This window comes from Myotis brandtii, unplaced genomic scaffold, assembly GCF_000412655.1.
Source record: "Myotis brandtii unplaced genomic scaffold, ASM41265v1 scaffold399, whole genome shotgun sequence".
Taxonomy (NCBI): domain Eukaryota; kingdom Metazoa; phylum Chordata; class Mammalia; order Chiroptera; family Vespertilionidae; genus Myotis; species Myotis brandtii.
This window is the reverse complement of record NW_005365325.1, coordinates 709,962-727,216: the sequence shown is the minus strand read 5'-3', so window position 1 is coordinate 727,216 and position 17,255 is coordinate 709,962. Positions and strand designations below refer to the sequence as shown.

Below are 17,255 nucleotides of genomic sequence, written 5' to 3'. Positions count from 1 at the left end.
CAAAGTCTCTGAGGTGAGAATGAGCTTGGTGGGTTTGCAAAAGAAAAATAAAGTTTGTAGGTAGATAAAGTAAATTTGTATGTAGAAAGTGGCCAGATTGTGGAGGCCAGGACACAGGGTTTGGTGCCCACTCATCAATGTACCAGGGTGGCAGCTGTGAACAGGACAGAATGGCATGTGCAGATTACAGACCCCATTGTGTGTCCACCTAGTCTCTCTAAAGAGGTGACATCTGGGTAGGAAGGCCTCTATGATGAGAAGTTGGTCATGAAAATCTGGGGGAAGGTCATTCCAGGCAGAGTGAAAATCAAGCACAAAGTCTCTGAGGTGAGAATGAGCTTGGTGGGTTTGCAAAAGAAAAATAAAGTTTGTAGGTAGATAAAGTAAATTTGTATGTAGAAAGTGGCCAGATTGTGGAGGCCAGGACACAGGGTTTGGATTTTATTCTGGAAGTGACGGGAAGCTATCCAACGGTTCTCAGTAGGGCACTGTATGAAGAAGAAACTAAGGCAAAGTGTAGACTGTGGTGGTACCCCTCACCCCTCATATTCCTTTTACATTGGGCTAAATTCCGCTGCGATGAGTCCCAGCCACTAACACCTCACAGCTGCACCCTTCTCCTGAGAACTACCCTTGGTTGAAAGGAACCAGCCACCTAGCCAGGAACCGCCTGTGAGTGATGACCTCTTCCCTCCTCTCTAGAGGTGCAGCCCACAGCCAATGACTGACTGACTGGGGGACACAACAGCCAGTCTCCTTGCCTCAAGGAGGGGCAACTCCTGGTGGTGTGTTCCCCACTCTGTAGTGTGTTTCCCATTCCAGACTAGGGCTAGACCTCAGCTCAAATCAGGGATTGGCCAAACTTCTTCCTCTACTGTATGCTGCTTCCTCACTCACTTCTAGGTTTCACCTAAGAGTATTCCCACACTACGTCTTTTGCACAAAACTCCCCACCTCAGGCTCTGCTTCTAGGGAACCTGACCCTAGACAGAGTTAATGAAGGGAAACCCAATTCCCAGCTATTTTTTCTTCATAGTACTATTAAAAGCATCATTCCTTTTCATTCCCAGGTGGCTCATTTCTTTCTCAGTCTCCTATCATATTTGATCTTCCTCCATTGCATCTGACATTCTACTAATGTACTCCAATTACAACTGAATGTTCCTAAACATCAATTTTGTCATTTTCTGAAGACAAAGATATTGGAGGTAGCTTTTGAAGCTTTCCACTAATCAATCAGTCAGCCTGTCTGTCTGTGTCTGTCAGGTAGTCAACAAATATTTGAGTCTATCCTATGTGCCAGACCTTGTGCAAGGAATATGAAAGATACACAGTCCCTTTCCTTAAACTTGTGTCTAACAAAAGAGTTTGCCAACAATATAACACTGCCCAAAGTTTCTGATTTTATCTTACCCTTGTTTAAAGCCAATCTGTTCATTATCGCTTCATTATGCCAAGTTCATTTTAACCCATCCTTCACCTATTCAAACTCAAGTCCTTCTCAAAATCCAGTTTAAGATCTTCCCTTATTATTCCAGCCCACAATGTCATCTCTCTGAATTCTTAGAGCATGTGCAGCCTGTACCACCCATAAATATATTCATTTATTCCATAATGTTTGAGAATCTCCCACATGCCCAGCACTGTGCTAGGTGCTGAGAAAGAGCATAAATTACCTGGAATTTTATGTAAATGTTGTATAGGTATATATCCTTTTTCTGCTTCAACACTTAAACTTTTAGAAGGTAGGCATCAAGCCTGTATTATTACTTTGCTTCAGGTATAAACAAGTTCGCTACACATAATATAGTTATTAGATGTTAACTCTTCCTGTGCATTTAAATGTTCCATTGATAGCAATTTAATTTTATTTCAGGTTTCATAACATACCAATTGTTGAAAATACTTTATTACTTGTGTATATTTACCTAGCATCTTTATTCCCTACCTCTCCCCAGTATAAACTCAAATGTGATGCTCATGGATGACCACAACGGCATAGAATTAGTTCAGGAAAAGAAGAAAGAAGAAAACTTGCCAAGGAGAAATTCTTGGCAAACGAAGGTCTAGAAGGAAGAACGTAGACTAGAATAAATTCAAAGTTTATTAAAGATAAATTCTTATATATTCCTCAAGACTTTATTTGGAGGTCATCTCTCCTAGGGAGTTTTTTTCCAGCTTGGCCACCTCCCTTTCTGTTCTTTGTGAAGATATCTAACACCGAACTTATCCCATTGTGTGTCCACTTGGCTAACATGCAATGCTTCCCTGATACATGGTGTAGGTGCTCAATGTATTAATAAATAATGCTACCTTTATTCCAATAAAACTTTGCTCAAAAAAACAGACTATATTCACAATGCCATTACCTGAAAACATCTAAAGACACTTAACTCACTTAAAAAATATGCAGTCTTAAATAAAAATAAATCCATTTCTAAAGCTCCAAACAGGTTTTCTGAAAGAACTCTAAATGGATCTAATAAACCACACAATAAAGTAAATTTTAAAACAAATTTGAAAATATTTATAGCAAATTATATGTAGTTTTTTAAAGGTACTCCTACTTTCCAGATCTTTGTTGATATTGACCAACATGGAAACACCGTTGAAAACATATAAAACTTCTCATATGAATGAAGATTTTAAAACCAACCTGTAAAGCAGCCTAATAAAATAATACCAATGATGACTAAAATGTATTAATTAATATACTAGATAGGCAGCATTGCCTAGTCATTAAGAACATGGGCTCTGAAGCCAAATTCTCTGGATCTGAATCTTAACTTTGCCTTTTAAAAGCTCTGTCACCTTAGAAAATTAAGTCAATTTCATTTGCCTCTGATCTTATTAGTAATTCCCTTATTTGTTGTGTGGAAGAAAGAAATGTGTACAAAATACCAATGATGACTAAAATGCATTAATTAATATACTAGATAGGCAGCATTGCCTAGTCATTAAGAACATGGGCTCTGAAGCCAAATTCTCTGGATCTGAATCTTAACTTTGCCTTTTAAAAGCTCTGTCACCTTAGAAAATTAATTCAATTTCATTTGCCTCTGATCTTAGAAACGGGAACAATATTAGTAATTCCCTTATTTGTTGTGTGGAAAAAAGAAATTTGTACACATAAAATACTTATGTATAAATATGGTTCACAGTAATATTGGTGACATGATTATCCTCATGATTTTCATCAAGAACTTAGCATAGAGAAAGCAGTGTGTTAAATACTTTCTATTTACTAACCCATTTTATCCTCACAACCTTAGGAATTTTGTCACATTATCACTTCCATTTTATTGACAAGGAAAATGAGACCTGGAAAAATGAAGCAATTACATCTCTATCCAACATCCACTAGTTGGATCAGAGATAAGACCCAGGCTGAATAATTCCAGTGCCAGTTTTCTTAACCATGATACTATACAATACCTCATGTGCCTAAAAAGTAACAAAAAAATTCTCTAACTTAAAATGATTGGATACCCCATGCTTCTTAATATTTTCCCACCTTCCACCATAGTCCTACCTTAGCAACATCTAAGAAGCAGCTGCCCTTAGTGCCCTTATGTTGCTCCAAAAGTCCTTATGAAAACTGCTGTGACTGTTTATAAATCTTTGTGTCTGTGGTCAGTCAGAATAGTCTGAGGCAGTAGAACAGGGTTTCTCAACCTTGGCAAGTATTGACATTCCTTTGTTCTTTGTTGTGGAAATGTCATGGACATTGTGGAATGTTTAACAGCAACCCTGGCCTCTACCCTCTAGGTGCCAGTAGCATTTTCCCAGTTGGGACAACCAAAAATGTCTCCAGTCATTAACTTGACTTGTGGTTTCTCTGTATTTTGGGAAAAGATTACATTTTTTTATTCATGATTAATTAGCCTTTTCATTACCATGTACCTCATTGAATTTACTCATAAACCAGGTATCATGGAGGACAGCTCAGAGTAGAAAGAAGCAAAAAAGCCATAGGCTTAGTGCATTACTACACATTGGCTTCAGAATTATAGAAACCTGGGGCTGAAAAAGACCTTAAAAATTATTAACTCTAACCACCCATTTCATTTACTGTTTATTCATTCAACAAGTAAGTTCTGAGTGCCTGCCACATATTCCCTGCTAGATACACTGCACAGAGAGCTCTTGGCTGGTTTGGAAAGACAGAAAAGGAAAAGAACACACAATGTGGCATGTGCTAAGTCAGAGTGCCCAGGGTATTGGGGGAGCATGGAGTGGGGGCACCTGCCACAACTTGAGGTGGTCAATAAAGGGAAAAGAACACACAATGTGGCATGTGCTAAGTCAGAGGAGTGCCCAGGTATTGGGGGAGCATGGAGTAGGGGCACCTGCCACAGCTTGAGGTGGTCAAAAAAAGTTCTCCAGAGGAAGAACATGAGGTAGGACTTGAAGGATTAATGGAGTGGGCAAGACAGAGACAGCATACTCCAGGCAGAGGATACTAGGTAGGTGAAGTATGATGGAACATTGAGGGGAGACAGCACAGAGTGGTGTGGGGGAAAATGAACCACCCCAAGATGTGCCTCAGTGGTATGCAGATTACTTTGAGCTAAAGGCAATTTTAGCTTCAGGCTCAGAAGAAACTTCTGTGTGCCCACCCTTAACTATTTAAAAGAATTTGAATAAAAGGCTTTGCTCATAATAAGAGATTATCAGAGATAACTTCATTTGACATATCTATAGAGCAGGGCAACCTTCTATTTACTAAATGTCTGTTATTATCATGCAAAGACCCTTTGAAGCCCCCACAGTACAGTACCTCATCCCTAGTTCAGGATGTCTTAGTAGTATATATACCTCAATCCCCCTTTATATCTCAGAACCTCTTATGTATGTGGGGTCTCTGACTCTCTTAAATATATGGGGTTCCCGTGTACACAATATTAAATTTTATTTTCTCTTATTAAGCTGCCTCCTGTTGATTTAATTATTCAGCCAGCCATAAAGAACCAGAGGGAAAGTGAAAATTTCCCCCTTCCTCACAGTGGCCATGGAGCAAGGAAGGTGGGAAGTAGCCAGATCAGAGCCATGTGCACAATACTGGGAAGTCCCACACCTCTGTAAGCAGGCCATTACATCTTTTGGACAGGTGAGGCTATTGGAAAAATCTTCCTTATGTTACGGCAAAATCCATTTCCCTATGAAACAAAACTATTGGGAAAAATGAGGAAAAGGACAGGTCTACTACAGCAGCATGTCTCGGCCTGCTGAAGAACCAGGACACCAGGTGACTCTTGTGCACATCACAGCTCTAAGGACTTCATCTTCATATGAAGAAATGTGGTTGAGGGCAAACAACAGAGGTAAGCATGATTACCTCCAAAGACAAGGAGAAAAACAGAATCTGATACTTCCATGCCAACACTGAGAGCCTGAGGATGCTCAGCAAAGACCTGAGTAGATTTTAGTCCCAGTGAGGAAGAGGAGTAATCTCAGAGGCTGGGAGAGGGTGGAAGATAAAGTAATCAAATGTGGGGACTATGGGGCATGTGGGGTAGGGAGGCAGGATGAATATTAAAAAAGAAACAGTGTCATCTAAATGCACTTTGATCTTTTAGGAAAGCATCCTAGCCATAGCTGACAAATGCTTTCTACACCTCCGTTTTTCCTTAACTTTCAAGTCTTGAAACCCTGGCATCCCTCCCAGGACTGAAACTATCTGGTACTTTCCTAAGAATTAGAAAACAGCCTCCCCACCAATGCCCCATGGTGGAATTAGCTCCACACTCCCTCAGCTGTGCACAGCAGTGAGCAGTGCCCTGAGCCTTCCCAAAGGTTACAGGATCTCCTTTGTTAAGGCCCACCCTCGCTTTCAATAATAGTTAATAAGCATCTACTGTATGCAAAGATTGAGGGGAGAGAATGGGCAAGAAAGGACGTTCCTGAGAGGATGTGGGAAGGCTAAAAATCTCAGATCTATAGGTTCCTGGGAGAGTCATTTATACCAGCACTCCACTTCTGACCATTGTCTGGTCTCAGACAAGCATTAGCATAACCATTAGCCTCTCGGCAATGTAATTATTCTTGGGCTGGCTTACTCTGGCCCCCTGCCAAAGGGAAACATTCACAAATCTACATATGAATTTGGGGTAGGGGATATTTAATATACTCCTAAAAGTCCACTCACTGTTTACAGGCCAGCACGCTGCTCTAATGAGGTCTATCCCCTCCCCTCTCACCAACTCCTTGGGATATGGATGGTTCACCACGGTACGGTTTCATTTGGTTCTTCATTCATCCATTGAACAAAATTTGTTGAGCGTCTATGAACTGCCAGGCCCTACACTGGAAAGTGATCATGAATAAGGCAGCTATGGTTTCTTTCCTAAGCAAACTTGGTCTAGAGGAAACAAGAGACATTTATTTCACCAGCAATTACAAATCTGATTACAAAATGGGACACTGAGAATGCAATGGGTGCTTATCCTTAGTAGTGGGAGCTTCCACAGACAGTAGGACCAAATACAATTCCTACCAGTGCATGAATCTCAACAATAGGAGGCTTGGAGTTTGTTCCCCTTTGGAGAATTCTTGAATTTCTACCTCATTGACAGTACTCTAAGCAAAGGCTCTATCCTAGGACCCAACTGCCAACGAAGGGGTCCTAGTCTCGCCTTATCACCTCATCCCCTCCTTTAAATTTGCCAGCCACACCTAATGGGTTCCAAAACAATAAGGACCAGATCTATCCCAGTTTCCCTCTCTCAAGCATTTCTCTCTAGAACAGTGGTTCTCAACCTTCCTAATGCCGCGGCCCTTTAATACAGTTCCTCATGTTGTGGTGACCCCCAATTTCATTGTTACAAATTAAACATAATTAAAGCACAGTGATTAATCACAAAACAATATGTAATTATATGTGCGTTTTCCGATGGTCTTAGACGAACCCTGTGAAAGGGTCGTTCGACCCCCAAAGGGGTCGTGACCCACAGGTTGAGAACCGCTGCTCTAGAAAGTTAAGAGCCTATTGGGTAAGGATGGGGTTGGGGGCTACAGTCCAGTGAAGTTCTAAGGCTTAACAAAACCTTGGAAAGTATTTTCCTGATACCATTGTAATTTAACCTAGTTATAAATAACTGGAAAGGAGCAATAGGAAAGCCAAATTTATAGACATTCATTTGTGCTGCTTTGCCAAGAAGCATGCCCAGTAAAGTCTAGGGAAGGTACTTATTTGTCAGTCACATCTGGGAACAGGTCATTGGCCAGAATAGGTGTGACCACTGCAAGCACAGGAAAATTTAAGATATTTTTTTAAAATTATGCTTTAATGTTTTTTAGAAAGAGAGAGAAAGAAACATGGATGAGAGAAAAACATCAGCATCAATGGGCTGCCTCCTACACACCCTCTACTGGGGATCGAAGCCACAACAAGGAATCAATCCAGTGACCTCCTGGCTCATAGGTCGAAGCTCAACAGTGGAACCGCACTGGCTGGGCAGATTTAAGATATTTAATCTCCTAAACACAGGAGTTCTCTCTCTTGTTGGCGTTTGACTCCTGACCTGTGGAACTCTCACACTTCTGCTCTTTTGCATTCGCCTACATGGCTCATGGCCATGTGGACCACACATAATGGACTGGTGGACTGCAACTAGCCTAATACCAAACCAGACCCATCTTCACCATGGAACAGAAACTCTGGACACTGGATTTGCTTCTAGCTCTCCGGAATCCCCAGCTGCACCTCGTTGAGGACTGGTTTAAGAGAAATGGGACTTTACAAACCTAGGGATGTAATTCCATGCAAATAAAAATGACTCGTCCTCTCATGGGAGTCTCAGAAAATTCTTTTTCTTGAGATAGCCTAAGGACCCCACTCCCACTAGCAACAGAGAAAGACCATCCATGCATTTCCGATAACATCCCATCCCGGTCACATCCCAGCTGCTCAGGGACTGGCAAGCCCCCTTGTCTGTTCACATGCTTACTCTCCTACAGCACACAGAGACTGCCAGGCTCCAACCATAATTTATATTTTATTATGAAAAATCCACATCCCAGTTTATTTTCATGATTTTGTTTACAACCAAATCATGGAAAAGATAAAGTACCTTTCAGCTTGCTTCTGTGTTAGAAGGTCTATTAAAATGCCATTACATTTCCTTAGTCTACCTAAAAAAAAAAAAAAAACAATGCCTCTCATAAAATTAAATAAATCTGGTGCTCCTTGATTTGTAAGTGTCTATTTTGCATGTATCAAGCAAAAAAAGAGAAAGAATATATTGCCTCCTCTGACACACAAAACAGCAGCAAACTTGCAGCTCCAAACCTACAAGCTTCTTAAAAATCCTATTTTTTAAAATGCATTCTCTGGTAGTTTGATAAGCACTTGAAAACACATTCATGCTGACTGCCAAGTAGGTATAATGACGTTAAATATGAACAAGCCCGTCATTTCATGGGTGCAAGATGAACTTATAAAAGATAAATGCTCTGACAGTAAGAAAACATACTGCTATATTCAATTATATCATCTGCTCAAAGTACAATTGCTTCTATGTTTGGTAAATAGATTAAATCCAGGTCACATTCCTGTGTTCAACTGAGTTTCTAGTCACTCCCTTTTCTCTACATACTTGTGTTCTTTGTTTCTGCACGTTCTTAAGTGTCATCATTTATTGCTATAGGCATGATGGCTATATTTAAGTAATAATGACAGTGGTTGTTATTAGATTTTAACCCAGTAACACTAGTCTAACATATCATTTGAAGTATGTCTTCAATTTAAATTTGATTAAAATTACAAACGTTCCATCTATTGTGTCAATCAAAATGTTGTCAATCTTCTGCTGAACTTTTCTATGAACTTTCTTAAAATAAGTTATGGCAGCTAAAAGTTAAGGCTAGCCTTGGGCCATAAACATTTTTAAAAATATAACTCTTGGAGCCTTGGCTGGGTGGCTCTGTTGGTTGGAGTGTTATCCCGTACGCCACAAAGGCTGTCAGTTCAATCCTGGTCGTGGCACATACAGGAAACATAGGATGGATGTTCCTCTCTCACATTGATGTCTCTCTCTCTCCACCCCCTCTCTCTTAAATCAATGAACATATCCTCGGGTGAGGATTTTTAAAAAATAACTCTTGGAATAGAGCAGAGAAAGGGCATTTGGGGCTCCTTTTATAAAAAGACTTGATTCTGACTTACACCCCAGAAAAAATTATCAAGGCAAAAACCACAATACAGTGAGAGTTCAAAGGCTCTGTGATTCAGATTTTCATAATATGCTGTACACACAAGTGTTTGGCAGACATTTCAATTGAGGTGTATGCATTTTTAAAATCTCAGATGAACCAAATACCTTTGGTAGTAACAACAGGTACTTGTGACAACATGTATGAAAAGCTGGTGGAAATACAATGGTTGCAGACACCTCTTATACATGGTAGGTTTCTACATAATCGTCTTATTTACTCCTCGTAACGCAATGAGGTGTATAGTATTAGGCTCAATCTTTGGATGAGGAAACTAAGGCTTAAAGATGTTACATGAATTGCCCAGCTTCTCACTGTAGTTTGCTTCCTTGGCAGTGATGAAGAAAGTAGAGACAAATGCTGTTCATTGTTGTTTTTCCTGAACCTGCCAGCTATTCTGGGAAGGTCAGAGTGAACACAAAATTCTGATTAATGGCCTTGGGATCTTAATATGCTTCTAAAATGCTATTGTCTGTATTCTCTTTAGACAAGGGATTTATAGACAATTCATTTTCAAATAATTTATATATTTTTTAGAAAAACAAGACAATATCCAATAATCCTTTAATTATCTCTGTTTTACAGGTAAGGCCATTGAAGCACAGACCAACCTGTCTAGGGTCGCATAACAGATACTAGAATCTTGTGAGATCTTCAAGTCTAGTGCTCTTTGCACTAAATAATAATGCATTTCTCATGTCTCTCCTAAAAGATGTTTGAAAACATCAAAAACATAGTTGGAAAGGCAAAACCCTCTGAAACAGTAACTGTAAAATATATAAATGAATTCCCAGGTAAAGTAACAAGCAAGGTAGACAGACAATGGTGTAAAAGATTTTACTTAAAGGTAACTGCAAATGCCTGCTTCATTTTTTAAAATGCCTCCTTGTTTCTATGACATTGCTTGTTCTCATGATAGCACCCTTTTTAATTCCTTTATAACACTTACCACTATCAGTAAATACCTTACATAGTTCTTTATATACTTATAATGTCTACTGCTTGCTCCTTTCACCTCACTAGAAGCTAAGCTCTAAGAGACATTTGTTGTGTTCAAACCATATCCTTAGGTTTGGTGCAACATCAGGCACATTGTAGGAACTCAATAAATGTTTGTTGAGAAAATGATTGAATAAATAAATGATCTCTTTCTAACTATTCTTCTGCCTCCTTGGACATGGAAGCATAATTTTTTTTTATCTCCCACACGATCTTTCAGCTCTAGACAGGGAGATATTCTCTCTGTCCACTCTTACCCATGCAGCAAACAATTCAAGGTAATAAAGACAACACTTATAATCCTTCTGAGTTAATATCGTAGTGAGAATTAAAATTTATCAGGTTTCTTTACAGCGTGACAGAAAGACCTTACCCCAAATCCTAAATCAGATGCGTGGTTCTATGAATAGAAATTTTTGGATTTAAAAAAAGTTCATGTGGTGCATATATCCTAATGGTGCAAATATCATATATTATGTAATACTCCCAGTAAGGTCCAGGGTAGCAGCCCATAATCAGATGAATATGTAAAAAATTTCGATATTTCTCAATGATTTTATATTTTGACAATATAAGGAGATGCTACCTCATGAATGTTCTAGACTTTCCTGTTATCTAAAGACATTTTTTTTGCCATTATCTTTAGATACTTTAGATCTAAAGTATAATAAGGATACTCTACATACTTATTTACAGATTTAAAACTTGAAATCATGAAATAAAAAAATATACACCTATACTTTAACCCTCATTTGTAGAAATAATGGAAGCATGTGCTACCTCAGAAGGAAGTGTTTTCTCTATAGTATAATGTCACTTTCCTGCCTTGGAGTATATGCAGTTAAGTGGGAGATAAAATGGACTGACAAATAACCTCACCTAATCCATATGTTATTCAAACAACATGAAAACAGAGAATTTGGGAAGGCCCACTCTACCTCCTGCTGTGTCTGCTCAAATTAAGCAGTAGTCACTTTACAGGTGAGCACCAGGAAGGCCAGCACCAGCTTTCACAGGACTAAAGCAGCCATGGGTGTCAGCAGCACTGTGGCATTGTCTTGAGACCAGTAGCAAGAATAGCACTCGGCGATGTGATGTGGATAATGGGCACTCCTTGAAACTTGTGCTTTTTCTTTTTAATCCTCACCCAGGGTTATTTTTCTATTGATTTTTAGAGAGAGGTAAAGCAGACAGAAATACTGATGTGAGAGAAACACATTGATTGGTTGCCTCCTGCACATGCCCTGACTAGGGCCCGGGGCTAGGGAGGAGCCTGCAACCAAGGTACGTGCCCTTGACTGGAATTGAACCTGGGACCCTTCGGTCCGCAGGCTGATGCTCTATCCACTGAGCCAAACCAGCTAGGGTGAAACTTGTGCTTTTAACACAACCACTTAAAAATCAACAAATCCAGAAGACAGAATAGAAGAGAGTATAACGTGTGAATCCAGGTTCATTAAACTAATGCATTTTTTTGAAAAACAAAATATGACAGAACATTTCATTATTGTCGCAGATACGAGAAAAAGTGTTATGCTGCTATTTATAATGTGTCCTGTGTGTCATGGAATTGAACTATTTCCAAATCATCAATAATTAAAATGATGAGAATCCATCATTTCACTGACATTTACTTCTACATGAAAAGATGGCCTGTTTTAAATGTGCTCACACATATTCTTGTCAATCACAAGCTGTCAAAGCAAATTATTTCACTTTGTAGATCACATGACAACAAAAAATCTCTCAGTTTAAATTTAGATCTTAGGTGTAATATCTTGAACTCTTTTCATGGATTTTTTTCCTGAGACTACATCTTCATAATAGAGTATGTAAAAGATGTAAAATGTTATTCATAATACTCAGTTACACTTCTGGTTAACAAAACTCAGGACTTAAATGAATCACTGTAAGTGATAACTCTAAAGCCAAATGGTAGGATAGAACAGATAAGAGAGAATGAAATTGGGAAAAAAGGAGACATATGTACTACTATTTGTAATACTTTAAACAATAAAATAAATTTTTAAAAAACAGAATGAAAATATAAAACTTAAAAAAAATAATTTCTAAACAATCAGAGCTCTATACATTGGAAGTTAGACCTAATGGATTAGGTCCAAGCAGTGTTTTTCCCCCTCATCTTCATTAAGATATTTAAGCAGCTTCAGGGCATGAAGCGTTTTTTATGCTAGGTTTGCACTGCCAAGCAGTTATAAAGCAGCTGAACTCTTATAAACCCCATGAATCTGATGCAAGAATTTTCACTGTGCCCCATTAAGCAGAAGATTCAAGAACATAATACCTAAACTGCATGTCCATAAATCTGAAAACTTTTAAGTGTCTTTTCAAACAATTCATTAACTACATCTTCACAATTCTAGCAGAATCATTAATCAATTTTAGACTCTCCAAGTGCCAGAATTGTAAGACCTAACAAGACAGTTGATTAACATCAACTTTCTTTATAAAATATTTCTATTTTACCCCATACATAACTAATCTTTCTGCTTAAGTATTCAACTTCAAAATGCAAGAATTATTCTAATATTGCATGCAATAGGGAATCCTTCCTGTCAGTTTTGACCTTGGCCTGACCTCTATATACAAGCTTTGTGTTTTGAGGTATGTGATGAATAGCTCTCTAGCTTTCTATTAAATCCAGTGCCACTGGTTGTCAACAGTGATACTCAAAAGAGGTAGTAAAGTAGTTAAAAAATCAGAGATGTTCTCTAAATAAGTTAATTAAATATTACATCTAGGCAAACAACAACAACAACAACAACAACAAAAAACAGAGATGTTCTGTACATATTTTTCTACCTTAGCAAATCTGGAAATAGGTCAAAGGAAGGCATTTTTTTATTATCTACATTGCTTTTCCAAATAAAAAAAAATGAAGTATGGAAATATAATTGCCAAAATATACATAGGCTTATTTGGCCTTCCTGTGCCAGAAATTAAGTAAATTTTCCTTTCCCTATCACTTTGTTGAATAGTGCTCTCAGTTTAAAGGATTTATAACTTATTTACCCAGTTTACGGTCCTTTAAGACCAGGGCTTCTATCCCTATGCCAGGACTCTACAGATAGTAGATACTTAATAAATATTAAACTTAGATTAAACTGAATTCAAAATTGGAGATGAAAGAATAATCATAAAAAAGAAATCAGACTATGAACTCTTCTTCCCACCTGTCTCTGATCTATCCTAGTACCTGGTACATAGTATGCTATCAATGAAAGTTGGCTGAATGATTGAAAATCAGTATATTGAAATAATAATAACCAGTTGCTGACTCTAATGTCTGTTGGTTAACTGTATATAAATTATTCATGCTCATTTAGAAAGATAAAAGAGTAATACCCAATTCTGCTAACTGTTGTACCCCGGTTTACCTTTAGAATGTTTGCTTTTCCAACGTCTGAGAATGCCCTCTTACCCTAAATTCATCTACTACCTTCAAAACTATTCATGAATGTTTTATTTTTTTATGGTACATTCAGGACAACAAGTTGGCAAATTATTGATTTATCTATAAGACACATGCGAGAAAGGTAATTTTAACTTGATTTGAGAAAGTGTATGTGACATGAAATATGTATACATATGTATGACATATATCCATACATATGAAATTTCCTCACACCCCTCTCAAGTTATCTAAATCAAGTTATACATATACATTATCATACATATATACACACATATGTATAATATTTATTTACATTTATATTCTTAATCTTCTGAAATAAATCAAATGCTGATCTTTAGGCTTATCTATGAACTTAGATGAGTGTTTTTTTCCCCATTCTACTTATCCTAAGTCTTTTTAATGGACATGTGATATGCTAGTCTGTGTCCAAGCTCACCTACCATTTCTTTTCTCAAAAGACAAGGCACATCTGCCACCTGCTCTACTCCGTGTCCCAGCAACAACTGTCGAGCAGCATAAAGATTGATTATCAGTCAAAAACCATTGCACAACACCAGATTTTGGTGGGTTAAGCTTGCTGATCCAGCAAGAGATGGTGTGAAATTTTCAGGAGTGTGTGCCAACATTTTGGTGCTAAAAGAACAGCAGTGCATGTCACAGTGAAACACAGCCAAAGATATGCAGACAAAGCAAAGAAGTTTTTGTTCGGGACTTGGCTTTAAAAAGGATAAAAGAGAAAACAAAAAGTAGGGGGAAATTAGTTTGTACATTTAAAAATCATCCACCAAGCTTAGTCATGTGTGTAACATTAGTATTTTAAGCATACATGTCCAGGAAATTTTCTAAGAAGCTTAGATGTAATTTTTTATATATCTCTTCCATTATTATAAGAAAGGCAAATATTTCTTATTAATAAAAACAATCAAGGATCTTAAGAAAGTACTAATTATATAAATACCTGAATATAAAAAACTCAGAAACGTTTACCTACAAAGACTCATGCTTATATGCAAGCAGATGATTAATGAATACAAAATAAAGGCAGCTATATTTAAAGTTAAAACAAAATTAGAAAATGATATGGGTCTCCACTATTGTATGGGTAATTTTTACTGAGTATTGTAGCAACAAGTTTCTTTACAAGGACCAAATTAACTCGAACTTTCCATTGAATCAATAAATTATTTCCTGATGATCAAGCATTATGAAAGAGACAGAAATCTTAGTATTATTTTATATGATAACATTAATAGAGAAATAATTTTTACCACTTCATCTGTAATCAACTCCAGAGTTACTTTTCTTCTACTTATGCAATTACTGCCTAGACTTGCCTTTGGCTCATCAGCTTTTTAGCAGTTGCAGGAAAAAAAACAAAACACCACAACTTTTAATAAGATATAAAAAGCATAAGGGAGCACAGCAAGCAGTTAGATACACTGAATTTGTATGGCAAAGCTGTGTCATTTAAATGTGATTACCACATATAGGACTTGATAACAGACTTGGATATGGCATTTGGATATGGAATATCTAGAAGAATATTCTTAGATAGAAGTACTTTCATTTATCTCTTAAAATGTATTTTTTACCACTAAAGAAGGAAAAATGTTTTCAGTTTAGAAAATGTAAATGCACATTTTAAAAAAAGATCTTATCTACAAATAGCTCTAAAATATGTGTTTCTGTTTATATTTCATATATAATTTATATTATTATAATTTCTATCATGTATATAAGCATATATACATTTCAAGGTAAAAAAGTCAAGCTGTAGCATTTACATTATGAAAAATTTTATTAGGAAAATTACATGTATATAAGAATTATGTGTTCATTACTGGCCACACTTTCATAATTATGTTAATGCCATCTGAAAAAAGACCAAGAGTGTAAATGAATAAGTGATACTTGAAACTTTGAACTATTTTCTAAGAGAATAAGTCTAATGAATTATGTCTGTTGGGTGTCACAGAAACTAAACAGTAAATTCAATAATCTCTGATTTAATTTATTATATTTTCACCATTTAACCTCCTGCAGGCTCCCTAATGTCTATTCAGATCTATATTAAATTAAGCACCAATGCTAATGAAGGGCAATAAACGTGGCTGTCAGTGGATTTTTCTTTCATTAACCACATTATCCTCTTACTGAGCTGTAAATGCGTAAACATTAGTTTTGTTAAACCATGCAAAAAAGACAGGATGAAAATCATTTTTTAATTGCATCCCTCAAGCCATTTACTGTACGTGGGGGTAGGATTTTCTTTTCTTTTTTACCTTTAATTTTTTTGAATGGATCTAAAAAGGGCTCTCCCATTGAAACATAAACGTCGGCTTCATGGGGTATGTCTTCAGGTTCGAGGGCTTCAGAGCCATCTGCCAAGAACACTCGTCGTGCGGCCATGTTCAGATGCAGCTTCTCTGTGCACTCCTCCAGCAACTGGGAGAAAGCAAGAGGTAAGAGAAAGTGATTCACAAAAGGAGAGTTACACATTTCCATGAGACAAAACATGCTTCCAATCAAAACAGAAACTTGAGGCAATTGCCAGAGTTAACTTGAATAGCTCCACCAGTATATTTTCTAGCAGTTGAAAATATACAAATAAAAGATAAATTACAGCACTAAGAATATCTAATAATTGTCTAATTTTAGTCCTTAAATATCCTGTCAGTTAAATGTTTTTATAACTCTACAAAATATAACATGTGTTTCACTAAATGTGTTTCACTTTTTATACGTTGGTGAAAAAGGAAAGGAAAGGAATGCCTGTGAGTTTTATGTATACCTAAGCAATTTACAGGTTCATATTACTAAAAAGAACATTTTGACAGAATAAATGTCATTTTTCTCCACTTTTATATTTTAAAGAGAGTAAGGGAAGAAATGAAGCAATAAAAACTTTTGAACACTAGTTACCAAGGAGATGGTTGGTACAGCAACTTTGGCAAAGACTGTTCTAGATCCATTTTTGTAAGCTGTTACTCTAATTACTCTGGGTTGAAGCTTATGTCTTTGAGAGATTCTGTGCCAATTATGGGCCGACTGAAATTTTAAAGAAGAGAACTCTACAACTCTGAAGAGAGAGGGAAAAAAAAGTAAAAATCATTGCATGTTAATTAGTAAAAACATTCAAAACCATATTATCCTGGATATTTTTTACACATACATATAAGCTCTAATGACTGTAAGTATTCTTCAAAAAAACTTTTTATAGTTGTATATAACTACTTAAATATTTAAAAACACTTAATACAGGATAAGTTTGCCAAAACTGTTCATGGGACAGTTTATTTCAGAATAAATCATTTCAATCATTTTACTTATAAAACATCACAATACTTGTTTTTAAAAATGATATTTTTATATTAATTATGTTCTGATAGAAAGCATAAAATAGCAATATGTTCTTAATATTATAAAATACTTAGTGGAAAAATTTTTCCTTTAAGTTTTCATATTTATCAAAGTTCTTTGATTTATTTTAAAAGATTTCAAATTCAAGCAGATCATGACAACATTTTTTAATCTAAAGTCAATTGTAATTGCTTTCATTTCAAATTATCTGGAGGAAGTAAAAGAAAATTTCTAAGTTTTGTCTTCA

General features: G+C 36.8%; 1 protein-coding gene across 1 annotated transcript in view; it reads right to left on the bottom strand.

Moving 5' to 3' along the window:
• Positions 1-17,255, bottom strand: part of DCDC1 (doublecortin domain containing 1) — an 84,296-nt gene that overhangs the window by 31,428 nt on the left and 35,613 nt on the right. The window contains exons 4-5 of the mRNA XM_005873096.2: positions 16,571-16,727; positions 15,931-16,093 (exon numbers count right to left, since the gene is read on the bottom strand). Coding sequence (XP_005873158.1) covers positions 15,931-16,093; positions 16,571-16,727 — 320 coding nt within the window. The remainder of the gene's footprint in view (positions 1-15,930; positions 16,094-16,570; positions 16,728-17,255) is intronic.